Raw genomic sequence first — 23248 nt, forward strand, 5'->3', positions numbered from 1 at the left:
GTTACAGTTAAACGATTAACGTAATCACGATTACAATTATGTAATTGCTTTTCTGATCAATGATTACATTAACACTATAATTACCGATTACAATTATTAATCGTGATCATTAATCGGCAATCAGATTGCAATTTCACCTAACACTGTCGTATGTCGACGTCTCTGTTTGAAAAACATTACTGTTGGAAAAATCGTTAACGAATGAATCCAAAAAGCACGTGTGACGTATTGTGTTGACACACTCGGTCACCATAGCAACAGTATGGCCGGCACAAGGACGGCTCTGCACGTGCCACAACGCTTACATTTTCGGTGTGGTTTTAATACATTTGATAGCACAAGTAATTTGACGAATGAGTTTCATTGCGAAACACGATTTTGAAAGAGACGATTTCAAGTGACGTGAAAACATGGCGTACGACGATTCCAGAAAAGATTTCATTGTAAAAACCGCCGGTAAATATTCCATGCTCGCTAAACTCGATTGTTTTGTTATTATTATTACGGCTGTTGTTTGACCGGAATTCGATTGTCTGTTTTTGCCAGGAAATTATTTCGGTATCGACGCGGGGTTTGAACAGCCCGCTTGCAGTTTGAACTCGGGAGATGAACACGTGAATTCGTTTTTGAACTCGGCCAACTGCAGTGCATTATACATAAGAAAATGTGAATCTACCAACAATTTGGAAGCACGCGACGAAATTGTAAGCATACAAAACAAAGTAGGTAGTTTTAGCTTAGATGCCGAGCACGTCTATTGGTTTTGCAATGTTTCTTTCGTACAACAATTGTATGAAAGTAAACGAAATTAAACAAAAGGTTCAAAGTCAAAAAAACCTCACCCCTATAAAAATCAAGAAATATACACGTTACTCGACTTAAAATTACCACGCTACGATATCAATTTTTTTTTAAAAATAGACTAATTAATTCCGAACTTGTGTCGGATGTTCTTTAAACATAATAACTTGTTGTGTTTTTTGATGATAATTAATCATTTTGTCAGTAATACGTAAATCGTAAAACGTAAATCAAGTAAATTGTGAGAAATAATTGTAAATGTGCCGTTTTCCTTTTTTTTTTTATACTCTTGTTGCTTATTTTATTAGATATATATATATATATGTATATATGAGTACATTATGAGATTTCCGAAACGACCAGTCAAAATTATTAATTTAAATTAATTATTTTATCATTATTAAACCGCTTGCCTTGTTAAAAAATTAGGTAGGTACCAGAATTTAAGTACTTTGAAATATTATCATGAAAAATTCACGAAAGTAAATTGAATGAAATTTTTAAACAACAGTTAAATAATTTCTGAATATCATATTGTGATCTCCCTAATATGATCCGTCACCATCATAGTTCTCGATTTTTTAAATTTATTTTAGTTTAATGATATATTATTCGAGACGACTTTACTTACAGATGACCCAAAATGGAGCAAACGCCAAAACAATGGTGTTTTACAAAATCCGTCCGGAAAGCATAACCAAAGAAAACATTCGTTCAGTCGTATCCATCTACACCATGTTGGATTCGCCAACCTCAGCCCTTTACAATAGCCTGCACTACATATACTCGCCAACGCTTTTGAAAGTAATTCGGACCACTGCAAACAGTGTACGCGAATCTATTCTGTTTAATATTTTTATTTTTTCCCAGGACGTCAACAGCGCTATTAATCTGGACCCAAAGCTACAGGGTCTCATATCTGATCTGGAAATGGGATTAAAAACGGTTATTTACAAAAACACGATTAACCAATCGGACAACGCGCTGGAATCTCATTTAGGGGGTAAATAATTGTATTTAATAATAGTATTAATTATACAAAAATTATGATTACCAGACACTAGAGCACTAGAATTGTGCAAAAAACAAAAAACTTTTTGGTAATGACTCTGTTTTTTTTTAATTGCTATTGGTTTAAAAAAAATTTTATGACCTAACAAAGTAATTTTGGTATTTTTTTACCCTGTCAACATTTTTAACGAACTCTAGTCATAATTAATCGCCATAAAAAAACAGTTATGAATAAAAAAAGAAGGTATAAAAAGCTGTTTGGACCTTTTTTTAGTAGTGATATTTTGGTGGGTTTTTTTGTGATAGTCATTCTAGACTTACAAGACGAAGCAGATTATTGGTCAGTTGTAAAAAAAAACACAAAAAATAAAGCGGAATCGGTTGCTGCTGATAAAATTTGTTGCTATTTGACGCCAGTCGCAAAACAACTGAGGTAATTATACCCATACCGTTGCTGAACAATACTAAACAAGCATAATTTTTTTTAACTCATTATTTGTTGTGCACAGAGAGACGTCTGTACAGGACTTAGACGAATGTTTAGAGAACATGCATAATTGTCTGGACGACATTTGGAAAATCGAACAAATAAAATATCCTCAAACGAGAATGGAACATTTGTTTTACGTTGTCGGAAAGGTTATCGTTAAACTAACCCAACGAATGTCCGGTGAAGGTAATATTTGGACAGCTGACAACAACGAGTCAGTGGACGTGTTGAATACATGTAAAAGAGCCTGTGATAAATGGATAAATACTTGCGAGCAGTTGACCACTTTGTACTGGCCCAATTACTCTTACAACAAATGGACCGGCCCGAAATATTTGTCGACGGATTTAATTTCGTTTTCCGATCACATCAGAGAAGTACGCACAAAAAGTATAGTGAACTCACCAAATAAACAACAGGAATGACTCTTAATTTTTTTTTTCAGATAACTTCTATAATAAGCACCAACAACCAAATGACTCGACTCCTCACAGTCTACGAACAAGAAAAACTAAGAACCTCAGACAACTTAAGCCCGTTTCTCGGTAAATATGAAATAAAACTATATTTTTATTTATATAATTTCATATTTTTGAACAAATTTCGTTTAGAATTCAAGCAAGTTAATATACTTAATTCCTACACCGTTCAAGCGTGGACGGCTGCTGTCGAAAAATTCGAAAACAAGTTACAACCGGCCGAAGACTTGATAGTGGGTAAACTTAGAAGTTTGATCAACAGTAAAAGTTCGAACACAGCCGAGGTACACATTATAAACAATAGACATGAAAATTCGTAAATGTAGACGGTTTACATTTAGGAAATAAACTATATTTCTATAATCTACAGCTAATATACGAATTCGTTCGGTACCAAGAGATCATAGGAAGGCCCAACGTTCACGTGCAGCTTAAAGGAGAATTGGAAAATTTTTTAAACTGCTTACAACACATTGTCGACGGGATGGGAGACGTCGAAGGAGAAAACGTACAAAAAATGAACACACTACACTTGGCGAACTTAGAACCGATCATCAGAAATTTATATTCGTTAAAACAACAAAAAGCTAAAGTAAATTTATTTCAAAAATATTCACCCCCTTCCCCTTGAAAATCAAAAAAAGCATTCTAAAATTAAAATCTAAATAATAACTGTACTAAAAATGTCTTAATTACTGTGACTGCTGTGGTGGCTTTTTTACATTTACAACCTTAAAACTTTTAGCTCAACGACATTGAAATCGTCAGTGGTAAAATACTTGTACATTTGGACGGGTATCAAAAACTGAAAGACTCGATAATCGTACAAACGAAAAATATTAGAGACACGACAGCGGACACCTATGAAAATTGGGTAAAATACAGAACAACTTCAATCAGTAACAAGAGTTTCAGGTAAAATCAGACCTTTTTTATTTCATTACACAGTAATGTATCATCAGTGCAATTATTTGAGTATATTAAATAAATTATTAAGGCTTAACTCGAACGAGCCGGTGGTATACTTTCAAACTGATAAGCTCATGAAGGTCAATTTCAATCCCGACATTGAGTTGTTAATCCGCGAAGTGAGAATGCTGAAAATTTTGGGTTACTCTATTCCTGCTGAAATAGAAAACGTATCCGAAACGGGTAGTGTTTTTTTAAAGCAAGCCAAAGCGCTCGAACAAGTAAGCGTTCAAGTAGTTATGAAACAATAAAATGCGCTATATTCATCCATGTTTAGATTGCTTCGTTCCACAATACAATCGGAGATCGAATGATACCTTCGCAAAGGCCGATGATGTTGGCTTCTGCCGTTGAACTCATGAACTTGGTGAAAAGACAGCAGTCAATCACTTGGACCAACGCAAGTTCAGTCGACAACTACATATTAGAAATGCGAAAACAAATGGAGAAAATTTCCTTGGAAAACCAAACGTTGGCAAATTATCATCAAGTGGCTTCAAACAAGGTACAAAATCAATTCAAGTGCATTGAACTCGATTTCACATTATGTAGGCAATTTTAGATATTGATATTTTGGTTGTATAGATCATAGGCCTAATGGATACGGATATACTGCAAGAACAACACCGATGGAAATCTACGCTTAAAAGTATTAGGGATGTCGTGAGGCAAGTAGAAGAAAAGGTATTTTTTTCAAATTATGCAGTTGGTTCAAAACCCATCCAATTTATCTAATGAGGTTTGTTTTTAAGTTTACCAATTGTGGCACGTGGAAGGATCATTTGGATCATCAGATTTACAAATCGCTAAATCATCGCTATCAAATAGGACTTGGAGCGCTCAACCAACATCTTCCAGATTTCAGAATTGAAATCGTTTTCAGGTATTGTACAAGCCGTGAAAACAGTTATATCTTATATTTTTTTTTAATACGTTATTGGTATAAATCCAACAGGCAACGGCGACTGAAATTCAATCCACCTATGGAAGAAATACGCATGAAATATTTTGCTCAACTGAAAAAATTTATATCCGTTCCGATCGGGTTTCGCGGTGTAGTGGATTCTGCAGAGTCGATATTTGTGTCCATCGTCGATCGGTAATGTGACTAACTTTCTCCTCTTCTTTCAATATGCCCAAACCATCTCACCATTTTTCTCTCTCCCATTTTTCCTGTAATTGGTGTAACTATCAAACTAATCTAATCACTTCACACATCCATCTCGAAATTCATATTGCAGTCACTTCTATTTTCCTTTTAGCTCTTCTATTTCGAGCCCAAAACTAACTTACATATATTATTGCCTTATTGCCTTATTATAAAAAAATATCTCTCCCTGTGAATGTACACTTACATTCTGTCACACAATATCCCACGCTGTTGTAACTATGTATTATGCTTTAATGGATCTACGAACGGGTATTAATTGCTCTTTTTTTCAAACTTAAAAGTAACGCTTCGATGTTCACTATGTTGTTTACGAGGGCCGAAGAACTGTTTGAACGTTTGGAAAACGTTTTAAAAGAATGGGAGAGCCGAGTAGCTCTCGGTTTGGTTGACATCGAAAAGATGATCCAGGAAAACATCAAAACGGCGCACGACTGGGAACTGAATTTCAGATCGTCCAAGTCGTGGGGTCAGCAAATAGCTAAAGTCAACTGGTCGGTACCATCTTAAGGCGTATTGGTGCTATAACTTAATGTTCACTGTGGTTTTTATACCTAGCGCTGAAATACAAATCGAATGTTTCATAGTCAGTACTGCGGCAGTTCGCTTAGAGCTGGAAACGCACAACCGCCGTTACTGGGATACGTTGGCCACGATGTTGTACTCTTCGATTCTATTCGACATAGCTGCTCTAGACAAATTTGTCGAACAGTCCACGGCCGATCTGCGAAAACAAGTAACGTCGACACAGCAAGTCAATGCCACCCATCAGAGTATCGTCGAAGCATCCATAGAGGTTTGCGTGGATCAAAATCGACTAAAAACTCCTAAAAACAAAATAATTAAACTCTGGGATGGTCTTATGTTTTTTTTTTTTTTTAGATGGAACGATCGGTGACCGAAACCATAAAGAAACATAAGGTGCTATCAAATTGGACAAACGAGAGGGTCGAAAAAATGAACAAAGCGCTGTCGGATTGGGAGAATTTCAAGAATACTTTAGAAAACCATCAGGCGATTATGAAACAACAAATAGAAACGATGAAAAGAAATTTGTCAGGCGAAGTGCAAAGCGTACTAAACATGTTCGATACGTTCCGGTCGAGGTGGCAACAGTACAAACCCAAAGGCTTTGAAGATGAAAACAACTCGACCTTAAAGAGAGTGGTTGAGTTTTTAAAAGAGAGCCGTGTCGAGTGGAACACAATTATGGATTACAAAGAAAAAGTGGTGTACGACAAACGCGGATATTATTTATATGTGCTAGTCATTAAAATGCTTTCATTGAAAATGAAATTTTATGTTTTCACTTTAGAAACGATTGTAAAGAAGCTTATGTCGATACGCCTGACTTTAGTACATACGATCTCATAGAAGCTGAGCTTAAAAACTTAGAATCCGTGTGGGGACTTTTGGATCAATTTAATTCAGGTCCAACACTAATAGAAAATATTATGCTTTTTATTATATTAAAATATTTTATTTTACACGTTTAGACCTACGGGAGTTGGGACATGAAAGCTGGATCGGATTTCGTAGCAAAGCGTTTAAAAAACTAATGGACTTAATTTTAAATTGGCAAGACAAACTTCAGCGAGTACAGACATCGCCGTTAACGATAAAAATACACAAAGAGTTGGAATCATTAAAAGTAAATTATTTGAATTATCCAAATGTTCTGTTTAGGTTGCTAGCCTTATACAAATTATTCGTTAAACCTAATGAAGAGATGTTAGGCATTTTCAGCCTGCGTGAAATACTTTCAAGGCGAAACTTTTACCGAAAAACATTGGATGGAAATGTTTAGCCTAATCGGTGCACCGTACAAAACCATAGAACAGTTGAAATTCGAAGACTTTATTATGGCAAAAGACAGCATTAAAGAAAAACTGACTAGTCTACAAGTAAACAAATTGGCAAATATTAATAATCGTGTTATAACGATGTATAATATTATTATATGTATACATATAGGAATTGAATTCTAAAGCGGCCAGTGAAATCACCATAAGGCAAGCACTATCCGAATTAGAAATGTGGGAGTTCGAAACGTACTTTAACCCTATGGATCATGTAGATTCAAAAGGACAAACCATTCGTATTATTAGCGATTTTAAAACACTCTTTAATTCGGTACCTAATATTATTTATTATTATTAAACAAAAAATAACTACATGCAAGTAAAATTGATTAATGGTAATTTCCACAGATAGGGGAAAAACAGTGTTTGTTACAATCGATCAAGAACACATCGAGTGATGAACAATTTCTGGAAAAATGCTTAACATGGGAAAATAAATTTATGGACCTTGACACATGTTTGAGGCACTTTTCTCACGTCCAGAGAAAGTGAGTAGTAATTTTAAATAAACAATTAGCGACACTGTATATGTTGTAAACTTATTTTTTTAAATAGATGGCTATACTTGGATCCCATATTCGGTAGTGGCACGTTGAAGATGAACCAAGACACTAAATCCCGATTCGACCGCGTGGACAGAGACTTCAAATACGTTCTTGAACAATCATTTAGTTCCAAAGTTTTGAATTTCTTGAAAATAAACAACATAAAGCATTTGTTGGAATCTATGTTGAACTTGTTGGCGACGACGAAAAAATGTCTGAGCGATTTTCTCGAGGTAAACTAGATGCATACATTAACTCTTACGAGCTACCAACATTGGGCTTAGGTTAGGCTATCGAAATAAATAATTTTAGATACTACTTACTAACTGGCTGTGGGTTTATTAGGACAAGAGAAAGACATTTCCGAGATTTTATTTCCTAAGCGACGAAGACCTGTTGGAAATGATTGGACAAACAAAAAAAATTTCGGTCGTCCAAGCACATCTGAAGAAACTGTTCAGTGGCGTCCAAAACGTCCAGTTCAATTCTTCAGGAAACATTGTATCGGTCGAATCGCCACAGAAAGAAATAGTCACTCTCGACAAACCTGTGTCAGTATCCGATCACATTGAAGTGAGTTCAATCAACTCGTCAGTTATGAAAAATACCTTTACCAATTTTCATCAAAACAATAACTATAGTAATCGTTAAAACTCGAAATGTAAGATTCGCTACATTAGTAGTTTTTTACACGACTACGCAAGACGAAAGATATTTTTTAAACGTTTAGTAATAAAAATATGTATGTGATCGTTACTTTAAATTTTATGTTCTAATAAATTGTGTTAGTTTTAGAGGTTACTTAATGTCAAATTTTTTTAATGATTCATTATTTAATTTTTTTAATTTATCAGAAAAATGTAAATTATGCGACAAACAATAATCGTAATTGTATTACCGAACAGGAATGGCTACAAACCCTCGTACAACAAATCACGAGTACGCTGAAAACGTGTTTCGTGGACTGTCTAAAAGAACCCGATCCGCTAAAATACCCTTCACAAATATTGTGCATGGTAAACGAGGTGCTGTTCTGTTCCAGATGCGAAGAAGCAATCAAAAAACGTAATTTGGAACAATTGCGAAAATCGTTAAAGGTTATACAATAGTCGATTTATAAATGCGTATAACAATACAATTGAATATGAATTATCTCTTTTTGCCTAATATAACTATATCTTACCGTCGGCCACGCTTGTAAAGTTAATAAAAATAGAACTGAATCCCTTCCAGAACCAACTCGACACGTACACAACATTAAACGCAGAAAGCGCTACAAACGGAGAGGACGTGTTAAATTTGAAGACAAAAGGATTGATTTTGGACACGATATACCATCTAAGGGTAATCGATGAGCTTATCGAGAGTCGCGTGTCGTCAGTCGACGATTGGGAATGGCAGAGAAGAATAAGGCAAGTCTACTTGGGCCTCTCGTTCGACATTAGAATCAGCAATTCTAACGCCGATAAAGGACAACACTTCAGCCCTTTGTTTATTGGAACTGAAATTTTGTTTTATTTAGCAAAATGAAATTTATCATTTATCACAAAAAGCGTCGAGTTTTACTGAGTTTTTTTTATTTTTTTACTATAGGTTTTATGCTCTTTCCGGAGGTGAGATAAGCATACGAATGGTCGATTCGGAATTTCGTTATTCCTACGAATACCAGGGAATAGCTCCAAAATTAGTTCATACCCCACTGACAGATAACTGTTACCTAACACTGACACAAGTGAGCGACGATTAATACGATTTTATGGAACGATTAATTGCCTATTTGTTTTCTCGTGCAGGCTATGAGCATGGGATTCGGCGGTAACCCTTACGGACCAGCCGGCACAGGAAAAACCGAGTCCGTCAAAGCTCTGGGCTATCTATTCGGCCGTCAAGTTTTGGTGTTCAACTGCGACGAAGGAATCGACATTAAGTCGCTGACTCGCATTCTGGTCGGATTAGCCAGGTGTGGAGCTTGGGGATGTTTTGACGAATTCAACCGTCTCGAAGACACCACTCTATCGATGGTGTCTACCAAAATTCATCCGATACAAGAAGCAATCAAAAACAAAGACAAGGTTTTCGTTTTGGGGGACAAAGAGGTTTGAGTGTTTTTACAAATCAAAATAATATAAATGGTATATTGTAAAATATGTATATATTATATACGAGGCAGCGAAATGGGGGCGCATTAAGAGCGTGTGTGATGAAACAGACAAATTTACAGATAGAATAGGTGTTTGTCGAGGATCAGAATATTAAGCCCAAACTGGTAATCTGTAATAAGGCCGAAAATGACGCGTGGAAGTGAGGGTTAGGCACTGAATAAGAGATTACTTAGGCATAAAAAAGGGAGGAAAGTAAATAATAAAAAGTTGGAGAAATCATTGTCGAAATATGGCAGAGAAGAAGATATAAATAGTGATGGAAAGTGTTGGATTAGTTGAACGACTGCGTTTGTATGAGATAGGCGAAGATAAAGAAGAAGAATACTATAAAAAATTAATAAATCGGTACGTTTCAGATCGACTTGAACTTGAACGCTGGTATATTCGTGACATTAAACCCAGCCGGGCAAGGTTATGGTGGAAGGAACAAACTACCAGATAATCTCAAGCAACTTTTTCGGCCCATCGTTATGAGCCAACCGGACCAGACTTTAATAGCCAGCGTGACACTGCATGCCGAAGGATTCAAGTATCCTGATACGCTGGCCAAAAAGCTCGTAGAGACATTCGACTCGGCCAAGTAATGTACTAAAATATATTGTATTCGAAAACAAGCGGCTAACGGCTCATCGTTTTTGCAGACAACTACTGAGCAATCAACAGCACTACGATTGGGGCCTTCGAGCATTGAAAACTGTTATCGGTTTTTGCGGTACAATTTTAAAAGCGTCGCCGGCACTCAAGTCTCTGCCTGAAGAATGTTCGGTGGCCGTACAAGCGTTAGAATTGAACACCATGTCGAAATTGACTTACGACGACGGCATGTTGTTCAAATCGTTGATCAAAGACATATTTCCAGAAGTAAAAGCATCCAGCAAACCTCAGATATACGACTCGTTGATTCAACGCATACGGGAGGCGGCAGACAAGTTGGGCTTACAACGAAATCAAAGACAAGTAAATTATGACGTTTCTCACGAACTATCGTTACTCGTGAACTAATGCTTGTAAACATAATTGGTAATTGATTTAAATCTAATTGCCCAAAACCTGAACATTCCAGGAGCAGAAATGTATTGAACTCTACGAACAACTTCAACAGCGCATGGGCGTTGTAGTCATGGGTCCACCGTCAACTGGCAAGACTTCTATAATACAACTTTTATCACATGTAAAACGAAATTCAGAAAATAATTTAGTAATAAATTATTTTGAAACTTCACATTTATAATTTCTACAGGCGATAAGCAAAAACAACAACGTGAAAATACACAAAATCAATCCTAAAGCTCAAACCCGGTCTCAGCTTTTGGGAAAAGTCGATTTAGACACACGCCAATGGATAGACGGCATCATTAGTAAGACAGCGCAACAAGCTTATTCGGAAAGTTCTGGTAGGAGAACAGTCGAAACACTAACAAATAAATGTATACAAAAAACTGATGCATACTTATGAGGGTGTCACCAATACTTAATTATTTGCGTGTAAACATATATAAGGAGATGAACATTTCTGAGGAATTTAACAGCTTTAGAGTAAAATCATTCTTGTCAACTTCAAATCTCTTTATTTGGCATATATGTACTCTTAAAATTAAAACTGCATGTCATGAAACAGCTTTTACACAAGCTAAATAGCTGCGTTGTAAAAGTTAATGTCATATGAATTCCTCTACACTATAATATTTAGATTAATGTAAATTTTTATAGAAAATTACCTATACTACACTCATTAAAAAAATTAAAGGCAATGAATTAGAAATAACTTGTACCCTCCCTCCCCTCCCAAATATCTGAGTAACTCCTTCACATTTATTGCATTTAATTCAATGTGAATAATGTAATTGTGGTTTACAAAATTTGCTTGCATCGTCATTTTTATCATAAAAAAAAATATGAATATGTATTCGTATTTTGAAAACTTCATCGAAATGAAAGTAATTTTGATTTCCCCAAATTTGAAAAAAAAAACACCTAAAAATACATATTTTTAAGAAACAAATTTTGTAATTGCTAGGGTTGGCTAATCTAGAATTTTACCGGCTAACATATAATGTGGAATTTACTCGAGTAGCGCTGGCGCATCAATTAATCGCAAATCGTTTTAGAAGAAGACTTTGGGAGTCGAAATTTTAAAAGACAAAACGGAAACCCTAAATAAAATGATAACATTTTCAATTTATAATATAATTGACTCGCTACAAATTGAACTTTGCTCTTATCATCTACCTATTAATATAATCTACGTATTTTTATTAGATATTATGTCTTGGATAATATTCGACGGAGACGTAGATCCGGAATGGATAGAATCGTTGAATTCCGTTTTAGACGATAACAGATTATTAACGTTGCCGTCTGGATGGAGGATACAATTTGGGAGCAACGTGCATTTCCTATTCGAAACACATTCTTTGGGGTACGCTTCTCCGGCTACCGTTTCCAGAATGGGTATAATTCTTCTTAGGTAAGCAAATATTAAGTAAACTGTTTTTTTTTTATTGTATGAAACGAAAATTAATAATAATATTAAAAAAGAGTAGACACCTATCTAATACCTATTAATTTACTGTCATATGCCAAGTATATGCGAGTCGAGTATAAACTGTTCTAGGTTATCACATTTGCATTAACAATAATTTACTACTTTTAATATCATTCTAAATCCTCCAACTCTTCTTATATATAACATAAACAGTGTATGGTAAAATTATTAGAAAATAAGAGTAAAGCGCACTCTCTGAAGGGTTCCTGGTTTAAGTACAGGTCGTCTACTATAATATTTGACTCCTTGTATGTAATATAATATGGTAATTATTATTACCCAACAGTGATGAAGACATTAATATTCAAAACGTGGTCGATTCGTGGGTAAAAGCTTCTCCGAGCAATACTGTTCTAAACGATTATGGACATTACTTCTATGAAGGTATAACATTAAAATTTATTTATAATTAAAAATTTATCTTATTTTGTACAAATATTTTTATGAATCAGTATATACGATATGTTATGAAGAATGTATTGAGACAAATACGTGGATTGACTATGATAGATAAAAGTATTAATGATTATTATAAGAGGACATTTTGGAGTTACGTCATAAGCAGGAAAAAAACAGAAAGATAGATTGAGATGGGTTAGATGTTTTACACGAAGGGAAAATTCGAAATAGTAAAACATGTTATAGAGATCGCAGTAGATAGATTTATAGTTAGAGGTAAAGTAATACGAAGTGAGTGGATGTAATATACAAAGCCACGGAGGTGTGTGAAATGAATAAATAAATGTAAAGATTCGTAGAGAGAGCAAATTTGGCTGGCCGACTCCGTTTGTATTGGATAAGGCGAAGAAAAAAAAAATGAAGAAAAGGGTTATAGAAATTAAGAAGCAAACAAAAGGTAGAGAAACGACAAAAAAAAGTGGTTAGATCGTGTGGGGTAAAGGTGGAGGACTAACGGATATCAACTCTAAATTAATGTAGCCGCTAGATAACGCAAACCAATTAAAATATCCACAGCTCTAAAGTGGTTGACGAAAAACGGACAGTACGTTAGCGGTTGTTCCGTCGTATCTACAGTGAACAATTTCTTACACCTACTAACCGACGTCAAGTCGAAATCTCAGTTCACCGTTTGTCTCGTTAACGGACTCGGAGCCAACCTGACCACGCCCCTTAAAGACAAGTTTTCAAAAATTGTAAAAAATAAAATATGAAAAATAATAATAATAATAAATGAATAATATCTCCATTCATCACGTTCATAAGATTTTCGAAATGATCGGAGAGTACGTGCCGGAGTCGGAATCGCGATACTACTTTTACAATAGACTCAGAGACGATATCGACAGCTATCGTTGTGCCGGGACAGACTCTCCAAACCCTTTCGGATACAAGACCGGTGACTTGGTGGAGACTCCGAGAATTTCGAACGCTACTGACGTTTTGGTCGAATGGATGCAGCGAGGGACGTCTATTTTTGTTGTCGGTCCATCGGGTTCCGGTAAAAGGTACTCGTGCGAAAACATCCTAACCGTGTATTGGTATTGTATTAATTGTAACATTGCTTAGCAAAATGATTTTGAAATGCTCGGAAATGCTAAGAGCAACGGAATGCGTTACTATCCATTGCAGCGCAAACACTTCACCCGATCAAGTCTTGTTGAAAATGACACAGGTAAATCGAAAAAATTAATTTAATATTCGGATTGATAAAAAACGAATTTGAGGACATAACAATAAATTGTTGAACGGCGACAAGAAATAAACTCATAAATAATCCGTAAAAATAAAATACCTAATAAATTAATGGTTTGTTTAATACAACTTCTCTTGTCAGTTTAGTGTCCTAATGTATTATAAAATATAACAAACAGACATTAATCATTGCAGAATGTTATAATTACATTTTTTTATTCTATAATAATATTTACCATTTAGTGAAAGTTAATATTTCATTAGTCACTCTTCTATTAATGGATATTAAATGATTTTTGAGCTAACTCGACAGCTTTTTGTATTTTTATTAAAAATAAATTGAACGCATTTTCATAATTTGTGTTTTTAAAATACAATGAAAATGTAAGGATAATTTTAAAAGATATTTAAATCGGATAACGATAAAGTTCCTACATAGGGAAATAGCTAATGCCTATTTCCCTTTTCAATAAAACTTAGAGTTTAATAATGAGATGGTTATTCGAAACTATTTTAGAAAATAAAACTGCTTTACTTTTTACGTCGAACTCCTATTATTAATTAATAACATAGTTTAATATTAAATGTATTATTATAATAACCTGTTCACCAACGAAATTAACTTCAACCTTTTCTTTATATAGGTACTCTTAAATGTATGTCAAAACTCAAAATTGTCCCATTATTATCATTTTTTTAGTATATTTTAGCAACATAATTTATGTACTAAGCGCGATGGTTGTTTTACAGATGTGCATGATAGTTTCTAGCAACAAGGGTAGAGTGTACCGACCGAGAAATTCGGAGCGTTTAGTTTTACACTTCAAAAATCTCAACCACGTTAAGCCAGACAAATGGGGTACGATTCACCTTGGAGCTTTTATACAACAGGTAAGGCATCCGGCATACTATAAATGTTTAGCCTTAGGTACATTTAGTTCAAAATGTGTTATGCAAACACCAACGCATGACAAGCGGCTCTAGTGCCACTTTGTCTTCGATAAGTCGGTTTTAACTACTCTCATATTATGTTGATTTTTTAGTTGATTTTCTTCGGAGGATTCTACGAACCAACTACTTTGGAGTGGATCGGCGTAGACAACAATTTAGTTATAGTCAATAGTTTGACGTCTACAGACGGAATTAACCCAAGACTCCTATCGGCCAGTAACATACTGCATCTCGAGTGAGTGTAGACTATACAAATAATTTCAACACATTTTACGATGAACTTTTAAATCTTTTGCACTACAGAATGCCGCAAAAATCGGAGCTAGTAAAAATATGTTCAGAATATTTGGGTTCGATGGTTCAAGACAGGACGACAATTTCCAATGTGCTTGTAGACCTATTGCTGCAGGTAAACTGTCTTGGATGACATCTTCGACTGTAATTAACATAGAAACAATAATAATAATAATAATAATAATATGTATTTTGCGCATAAGGCTAGAGTAAAGTTGTCGTCCGTAAAAATGCCTCACTACACGTTCAACAATCATATTTTGAGCTCGTTATGTTTCGACTTGAGCCGATATGAGATTAGAGACTCGAAAAATGCAGCTCAAGTAACACAAGAATGTTGGGGTTGATATAAATTATAAACTTGTAACCTCAAAATCTTTCGCAGGTTTTGTACTTTGAGGCTGTTCATAAGTTCAGCGACAAACTGGTTATGACAGAAGATAAAAAGAAGTTTGCTAACATGATCGCTGAAATATACGCGGAACATCGTTTGGAATTCAAACACGAAGGTAACCCGATTCGAAAAATGGATGTTATTCTTGGAAAACTTGAATATATAATTGAACTGATATTTCAGATGTGGTCTACGTGTGCGAGGGCAACATCGACCGGAAAAATGCTGGGAAACTATCGAAACTACAGACAGACGACTGGAAACAAATAATTAAAAAACGCTTAATGATTAATGGTACAGTGGTAACGGCACTGTTTTACATTTGTTTTAAAGGGGCTAATGATAAAAACATGTTTGTAGAGAACACCGCACAGGACGTAGAACTCAACACGGAATTGGTGTACAATGTGGTAGCCAATTGCGAAAGAGTGTTGACTAGACCTGGTGGCTGCCTATTGCTTGTGGGACGTCTGGGTGTGGGCAGAAATTTCGCAGTGAAAATTGTAGCGTCCAGACATAACGCCACGATCATTTTGCCGAAAATGCGACAGGTCTTCAACTTAAAAACGTTTAAAAACGACCTAAAATCAGTTAAGCAGCACGACAAGATTCTTTAGGTGTTAGTAGGATTTGCTAAAAAAAATCTGTGTAATTTATTTGCTCGAGTAGGTGATGCAAACATGCGGGGTCGACAACGAAGAGGTGTATTACGTGGTTGAAGAATTTCACATGATAAATGACCAAGTGACGGATATAATGAGCTGTTTAATCGTATCTGGAGAGGTAATGGGACTGTATCAAAACGAAGAGCTGGAAACACTTTGCGCGCCGCTAAAGGATCAAATGGCCCAAGAGAATTTCGAAGGAACCCCCGCCGGATTTTTTGCTCAAAGAAAGTTTGATGATAATTTTAATTAGTAACATGATAACTCCACATATCATTAATTTAAACTAATTCTCATAATAGGAGTAAAAAAAAACCTACACGTCATAATGATATTAGATTCTCACAGTGACTTCTTTAATGCTTTCGTGGAAAACAGTCCAGCGACGTTGGACCACAGTGATGTCATTTGGCTGGACCGATGGAACGCTGAAATCATGAAAATCATACCGGAAATAATTCTCGAAAAGTAAGTTGCGACTGGCACTCCCGTGTGATAGAAATTTAAAAAAATATTTTATTTGATTTTCAGAAACAAATTACTTGAAGAGTTCCCTAAACTCAACGAGTATGTGTTAAAGTTTCCGGATATCCATCGAGATGCCGAAGACTGGATGAATACTTGTCCCAAACGTTACATATCGTTTATCCAGACTTTTAGCGCGTTACTGCGAGACAAGCACGAGTTTATCAATAAAAGGCTGAGTCATTTAAAAGTAATGGCATTTTTACGCGTTCAGCCTTAACGAATACTTATTTGATGTAAAATGACTGCAGGCCGGACTATCGAAACTCGTGGATGCTAGAAGCGTGGTGGCAAAATTAAAATCCGACGCCGGTGCTCAAGAAGCTAAACTGGCGGAAAAACAAGAGAAAGCCAACCAAGCGTTGAATATGATTTCGAAAACAATGCAGGGAGCTAATACCAAAAAAGAACAAATGGAAAGCCTCAAGAAGGAGTTCCAAGTCAAAAACGACGCGTTAAATCTAAGGTAAGTAGTCTTAATTCTCACATTTTTTAAATTTATTTTCTACAATGGCTTGTCTTTATAATCACGAAAGATGAAAACTGTTTGACCTCACTACATAAAAAAAAAATACTTTGATATTCAACATTGTGATAGTGCTGGGGCATAGCTCAGGACAATTTAAATATACCATACCCAAACGTCGTGCAAATAATATATTTTTTTCGCAGGAAAAAAGAGATAGATCAAGAACTGGCGCAGGTGGAACCGTTAATAGAAGAAGCACAAGCGGCAGTAAGTAACATCAAACCGGAAGCACTGACTGAAATCCGGTCACTCCGTGCACCTCCGGAAGTAATCAGAGACATTCTGGAGGGCGTATTGCGTCTGATGGGCATACAAGACACGTCATGGAACAGCATGAAAACTTTCTTGGCCAAGCGAGGTGTCAAAGAGGATATTCGGTTCTTCGACGCACGACGAATATCTGAAGACAACCGCAATTCAGTGGAGAGACTTTTGGAAACCAAAAGCGATTCGTTCGACGCAAGAAACGCCAAAAGAGCTTCGGCGGCTGCGGCACCTTTGGCTTCGTGGGTGGTGGCCAATGTAGCCTATTCACATATATTACACAAAATAAAACCCCTGGAGATCGAGCACACGTCATTGAAAACGTATTTATACCGATTATTATGGTTCATTAGTCTTTTTTTAGTAATTCCACACTTGCGACCATATTAAATAGGAAGCTGCAAAATGCCGAGGAACAAATAGGACTGCTAAGTGACGGGCTGGACAGCGTCGAGAAAAAGGTTGCTGATTTGAGAGAACAGTTGAACGTCAACACCAAAGAAGCAGCTGAAATCGAATTGAACATCAACAAGGAGAAACAAACGATTGACTCTGCCCAAAAGCTCGTAGAGAAATTGGACGACGAGTTCTCGAGATGGGGCCAACAAGTAAGTATTCAAACTCTTCACGCAATGATCTTCCTAAAAAATATCTAGTTGTTTCTGGAGCTTGCACTTGAGTTAAAATAATTGACTTACGGTGACTTTTGCAGGTGAACGAGTTGTCGGAAAGTCTAGAAAATCTATTGTTGAACAGCTTGTTGGCGTCTGCGTTCGTAACGTACCTGCCTGAATGTACCGATAGTGTGCGAAATGAGAAGATGGAAAAATGGAAATTTGAATTGAAGGCCGATGAATTTTCATTTTCCAAATTTATGGAGTCTGAACGTCAAATTCTGCAATGGATCACTGAAGGTTTGCCGTCTGACGAAACTTCACATCAAAATGCCATCATTCTCAAACAAGTAAGTTATAATTATGTTAGCCAAAAATAATTTAATTTCGCAATCAATGCTTACTACTTTCTTAATGTTTCAGATTCAAAGTCTTAAAGTTCCGGTTAGTAATCACTTTTTATTATAATATGTAGTATATTATTTAATTACAACACTTCCTGATATTTTCACTTTTGCAGGAAAAATTCTATCCTTTAATCATAGATCCAAATAATAATATAATGGAGTGGTTAAAGAAGAAACTGCCTACTAACGCTACCGAATTCATATCATTCGAGAATCCTAAATTCCATTCTAGTTTAGAATTAGCTATACGGTAATCAGAAACATTCATTGAAATGCAATAATGAGTTACACTACTTAATATTATGCTCGTAGATTCGGCAAGACTGTGGTAATACACAATATCAATGACAACATTGATCCTATTTTGGTCCCAGTATTGAGAAACGACTTTGTCATCGAAGGTAACTACCGTATGGTTATACTCTATACATAAAGAATAATTTATAGTAATTTGTTTGGTTTTAGGAAGCAGAAAAATAATTCAAATAGCCGACCGACTGGTGGACTACAATGATAACTTTCAGCTATACCTGTTCAGTAGCAACGCAGATTTGGCTCTATCTTCTCACCAGTCCGTTTTAATGACAATTATTAATTTCACGCTCAATCATATTGGTCTCACAGAGCAGGTAAACGCCCCATCGTTTTGCCATAAGTATTAAATTTAAATTATTCTATTTCGAATTGATTGCGGCCTAGCTGTTGCGATACGCGCTTCAAGTTGAAAATCCTAAATTGGATTCGAAACATTTGGAATTGCTGCACGCAGAAGAAGAACTAAAAACTAAACTACACGTATTACAAGAAAACGTGCTCAGAGACTTGGCCGACGCCCAAGGGAACATTCTTAAAAACCGAGTAATACAAATTAAACATAATATTATACACATCGCTCGATCCCGATAAATAGCAAGAGCATTTCAGGAACTCTTGAACTCTTTGGACAGTGTAAAAACCAACAGTATGGAAATATCGCAATCACTTAACGAATCGTTGAAGATGCAAAGTAAACTGGAATCCGAGTGCGAAGTGTACAAACCTTTGGCCGATTACGCATCAAACATATACTTTGCCTTAAAAGATTTGTTCGTGATTAACCGGTTTTCTCAAATTTCCCTGATGACGTTCGTCAAACTGTTTCAGTTGACGTTGAAGGTGATACAGTTATTTTAGTAGCAAAATGTATCGACTTTGCATTGACATTGTGTCTACGCTTACATTTTCAGGGAACAGTCGGAGGTGCAAACCAGGAAAGGAAACTTTTGCACGCCGTTTACTATTATATCTCAAGGTCATTGTTTAAAGATCAGAAACTAATGTTTGCATTGCATCTTTCTCACAAACTGAATCCAAAGGATTTCGGTCCAAACGTGAGTACTGCACCATCGATTAAACTGAAAAATACTGTAGGGTAATAAAGCATGGAGGTATATAATATTATTTTATTTTATTTTTTATGGGACAAGCCCAAAATTGTCAATGTGTACAGTACTGTAAATTTTAAACATGATTAACAACATAACTATGACTAAAACAATAACTAAGTAAACCAACAGCAACTAGTATTATATTATAATACTTAAGCTGATATATTTTATTCGATGGATTATTTGCAAAATTCATAATTTTAATTATTAATATTTCAATGGGTCTTGAATAATACCTCATATATCGGTTACAGGAATGGGAATTGTTCATCGGAAAGAAAATAAGCAATGCCGACGAAGGATTGAACTTCAAACACAGCATACCTAAGTGGATTAATGAAGACCGAGCTTTCGATATGTACATGTTAAAGGTAAATATTGTTAATGACATTGACTACTATAAATGATTGCTTTTGTAATGTTTCATAAGGAATCCGTTCCGCAACTTTACAATAAACTCCGGTTGGACGACCAAAGCGTTTGGGCAGATTTCGTGGGGACGACCGACGCTGGGATTCCGAGTATCGTAAAGATAACAAATTTTCAACAAGTGTTAATTACCCAAGCGCTAAAACCCGATAGACTTCACAAAGCTCTGACAGACTTTACGTTAAAACAATTGAGTGAGTCCCGCCCCGTTTACCTCGAGCAGCTTAATTAAGTTTACAGATTATTATAGAATTATTTTTTCCTACATAGAACTGTCCGATCTATCGCCGTCATCGTTGAAACTGTCCGAATTGGTCGAGGAGAAAGCTGGTCCTGTGATGATCATCACCTCAGTCGGATCTGATCCTTCGGACGAGCTTAGAACGTTGGCCAAGCAACAGACTCAAAGCAACTGCATAGAAATAGCAGTCGGAGAGGATCAAGTCGAACTCGAACAGCTCGAGGAACTATGTCGGCAGCCCAAATGGTTAGTGTTGAAGAATGTACACTTGTGTTCGTTGTCACTATTAGGCACGCTGGAGAAACGTCTCAAATCCTTGGAGGTCATGCATAACGACTTCGCAGTATGGATGACCACGGAGGCTTCAGACAAAATTCAACATTCGTTAATAATGAGCTGCGTTAAAGTGGCCTATGAAGCACCCCATGGCATAAAGAAGAACATGCGACGAGCTTACGACGTATGGCGAAACGACGGTGTCAAGTGGAACACGGCGGACGAGTCAAGATCGGCATATGCTCTGGCCTGGTTCCATTCCATCGTGTTGGAACGAAGGACTTTCATACCCCAAGGCTGGTCCCGGTACTACGAGTTTAACGACTCCGACTTGTCGGCCGCACTGGCCGTTCTTCGTAAATCCTCAGTCCGAGGTAGAGTGTTATTTTAATTTTAATCTGGAACAGGTGTTATTCAGAAAGAGGTAAAATGGTAAAATGTATACGATTGAAAAAATGTTACGGTGGCTTCGTAGTGCGAGGAGATGTGGTAGAAATAGGATGGGGATAAATTTTGAAGAGATAGATATGGGATGGTGATAGAAAACTGGCTGTTCGTCTGTTCCAGATACTGCAAGTTTAGCAGTATTTTAAAACTGAACTGGTTATATTTATAGTTATTATGTAAATCCATTCAGCATTTTTTTATGCTTTAAATTAAAGACCGAAACTCGGCAAGATGGTCATACGTTCATGGGCTGTGCGAAAAAACCATTTACGGCGGAAGGATTACCGTTGCGCAGGATGTGCCTATTTTGAAGACGTACTTGCAAGTGATATTTGCGGCTGACGGGTCGAATTGGAAGAGCCACGTGCCCGGTATAAACGAACTAAACTCGGCGGATGCCAAGGTTTGGACGGTTTACTGCTGCGTGTAAAAATTAGAAAACCATATTTTACTATCAAATAATTATTGTGCACAGGACGTAGAGATGGCGTTGAAAAACGTACCTGAGGACACGCCAAGATTACTGAACTTGCCGGAAAACGTAGACAGGTCTTGGCAAAAGAAACAAAGTGCTGAAATAATAGCTCAGCTCAGACGTAAGTAATCCTGACATGAGTTCAGCCGGTGGGCGGAGGGTTATTGCACTTAGTCAGTAGGCCATAACCCAAACCTCTACAAGTAGACTCGGATATGTGGGGTCGCAAAGGCCAATAGTTTAAGGCCAGATTTTAATGAATATCGAATATCCATCACTAGGTATGAACACAGGCACCGAGGTAAGGCGCCTCGAAGGCGACTGGCGCTCTGAGGTGACGTCCTTGTTGAACTTGTGGAAAACGCTTAACAAAGGTACCAACTTGACAGATCTTTCTACTGTCACGAGTTCTACGGTAGACGGTGGACGACAACGGCCTGCCGTAGACGTTTTCTTTGGGCAAGAACTGCACTTCGCCGTGGATTTAGTGAAAACCATACACAAGACATTGGCTGCTGTAAACCAGACAATAAGAGCTAACACGCGACCCTCGGGATCAGTGTCATCGACCATCCTTCACCTACTTAGGCTTCAGGTAAACCACCCAACAAAAACAACTAAAAATTAGATCCTCCCAAAGACGTAGGTTTCTCTTCTTTCTAGTCTAGCATACAGGACTCTCATGCCAGCCTCTATGTAATAGTATTAAATCTACCTCGCTTAATACTCTTAACGAACGGTTCTATCTTTATTAAATTCTAGCATCGTGTAATTTGTGTTGGAAATTTATTTTTTACATAGACCCCTAAGACTTGGACAGACGTGTGGAAAGGCCCGGGCGATCCGGCCTCCTTTATGAGGCATGTGGTGGCGCGAACCTTGGCCATGCATAAGTTAAACACGTCTACTGACAAATCTTCTCAGAAAATCGACTTCAACGATTTGTTCCACCCTAGAACATATCTCATCGCGCTAAAGCAACAGACAGCCAAGTAAGAGGATCACGATAAAAGTACAATTGTACTTTTTTATCACCCATTTGCTGGGTGGTGTATTAAATACATGATGTGCAAATGTATTTCTTTTATGGGGGCTAGAATGCAATTAAAAATTGTTTTATCTTAAGTCGATAATTTGCGTGACGCAATTACTAAGTGTTAATGAGGTGGTAATGGGATGAAGATAAAAGTAAATCAACAATTCCTGGATAATTAATAAGGGAATCAACTAATGAGAGTTAAATGATAAGGGAATCAGATGATAAGAGATCACTGGTGGAGACAGAAAATCAGCTCATCATAAAACATTTAAGAACACGGATCGAGAGATTCAATGTAATTATGGACAAAATATAAATTTTACTTTAACTAAAAATGGTCTAAAATCAAATGTTTTTCAGACGGCCAACTATATTGTGCATTAAAAAAAAAAAAGTTCACTTCAAATTTGTTTTATGTGAGAAAACATTGTAAAAAAAAAAAACACTCGATTTCAGCATACAAAAAGTCCTATTTGTTTACTGTTTTTATTCAATTATCGTTTTCCCCTCATCGCCATCCCATCCCCGCCTTATACACACTTATCACCATCTTTACTTCTCCTACATTTCCTTCCCCCCTCTCCTT

The 23248-nt window shown here is 36.4% G+C and overlaps 1 protein-coding gene across 1 annotated transcript in view; it reads left to right on the forward strand.

Annotated features, from left to right (window-relative positions):
- The window catches only part of LOC126832983 (cytoplasmic dynein 2 heavy chain 1), a 25907-nt gene continuing 2659 nt past the window's right edge, over positions 1-23248 (forward strand). The window contains exons 1-66 of the mRNA XM_050564053.1: positions 1-456; positions 547-704; positions 1435-1605; positions 1672-1804; positions 2119-2245; positions 2322-2679; positions 2748-2847; positions 2914-3065; positions 3152-3373; positions 3527-3696; positions 3779-3971; positions 4028-4255; positions 4336-4434; positions 4503-4633; positions 4706-4849; positions 5203-5412; positions 5477-5714; positions 5801-6150; positions 6234-6349; positions 6415-6569; positions 6655-6822; positions 6893-7051; positions 7129-7268; positions 7336-7558; positions 7671-7898; positions 8231-8422; positions 8559-8737; positions 8919-9057; positions 9119-9421; positions 9844-10067; positions 10129-10444; positions 10551-10658; positions 10728-10881; positions 11747-11954; positions 12319-12416; positions 13008-13186; positions 13257-13498; positions 13560-13665; positions 14436-14576; positions 14729-14871; positions 14940-15045; positions 15134-15253; positions 15316-15439; positions 15508-15618; positions 15685-15914; positions 15994-16216; positions 16292-16457; positions 16521-16704; positions 16766-16980; positions 17187-17630; positions 17702-17915; positions 18020-18271; positions 18345-18365; positions 18442-18578; positions 18641-18729; positions 18794-18957; positions 19028-19186; positions 19253-19483; positions 19555-19698; positions 20010-20126; positions 20186-20378; positions 20455-21075; positions 21364-21551; positions 21624-21744; positions 21905-22218; positions 22425-22615. Coding sequence (XP_050420010.1) covers positions 411-456; positions 547-704; positions 1435-1605; positions 1672-1804; positions 2119-2245; positions 2322-2679; positions 2748-2847; positions 2914-3065; positions 3152-3373; positions 3527-3696; positions 3779-3971; positions 4028-4255; positions 4336-4434; positions 4503-4633; positions 4706-4849; positions 5203-5412; positions 5477-5714; positions 5801-6150; positions 6234-6349; positions 6415-6569; positions 6655-6822; positions 6893-7051; positions 7129-7268; positions 7336-7558; positions 7671-7898; positions 8231-8422; positions 8559-8737; positions 8919-9057; positions 9119-9421; positions 9844-10067; positions 10129-10444; positions 10551-10658; positions 10728-10881; positions 11747-11954; positions 12319-12416; positions 13008-13186; positions 13257-13498; positions 13560-13665; positions 14436-14576; positions 14729-14871; positions 14940-15045; positions 15134-15253; positions 15316-15439; positions 15508-15618; positions 15685-15914; positions 15994-16216; positions 16292-16457; positions 16521-16704; positions 16766-16980; positions 17187-17630; positions 17702-17915; positions 18020-18271; positions 18345-18365; positions 18442-18578; positions 18641-18729; positions 18794-18957; positions 19028-19186; positions 19253-19483; positions 19555-19698; positions 20010-20126; positions 20186-20378; positions 20455-21075; positions 21364-21551; positions 21624-21744; positions 21905-22218; positions 22425-22615 — 12230 coding nt within the window. The 5' untranslated portion in view covers positions 1-410. The remainder of the gene's footprint in view (positions 457-546; positions 705-1434; positions 1606-1671; positions 1805-2118; positions 2246-2321; positions 2680-2747; positions 2848-2913; positions 3066-3151; positions 3374-3526; positions 3697-3778; positions 3972-4027; positions 4256-4335; positions 4435-4502; positions 4634-4705; positions 4850-5202; positions 5413-5476; positions 5715-5800; positions 6151-6233; positions 6350-6414; positions 6570-6654; positions 6823-6892; positions 7052-7128; positions 7269-7335; positions 7559-7670; positions 7899-8230; positions 8423-8558; positions 8738-8918; positions 9058-9118; positions 9422-9843; positions 10068-10128; positions 10445-10550; positions 10659-10727; positions 10882-11746; positions 11955-12318; positions 12417-13007; positions 13187-13256; positions 13499-13559; positions 13666-14435; positions 14577-14728; positions 14872-14939; positions 15046-15133; positions 15254-15315; positions 15440-15507; positions 15619-15684; positions 15915-15993; positions 16217-16291; positions 16458-16520; positions 16705-16765; positions 16981-17186; positions 17631-17701; positions 17916-18019; positions 18272-18344; positions 18366-18441; positions 18579-18640; positions 18730-18793; positions 18958-19027; positions 19187-19252; positions 19484-19554; positions 19699-20009; positions 20127-20185; positions 20379-20454; positions 21076-21363; positions 21552-21623; positions 21745-21904; positions 22219-22424; positions 22616-23248) is intronic.

Source organism: Adelges cooleyi, unplaced genomic scaffold (genome assembly GCF_023614345.1).
Source record: "Adelges cooleyi isolate 19-005CV unplaced genomic scaffold, UGA_ACOO_1.1 ACOO_flye_CR_arks_rails_tigmint_CR_PRNA_168, whole genome shotgun sequence".
NCBI lineage: Eukaryota > Metazoa > Arthropoda > Insecta > Hemiptera > Adelgidae > Adelges > Adelges cooleyi.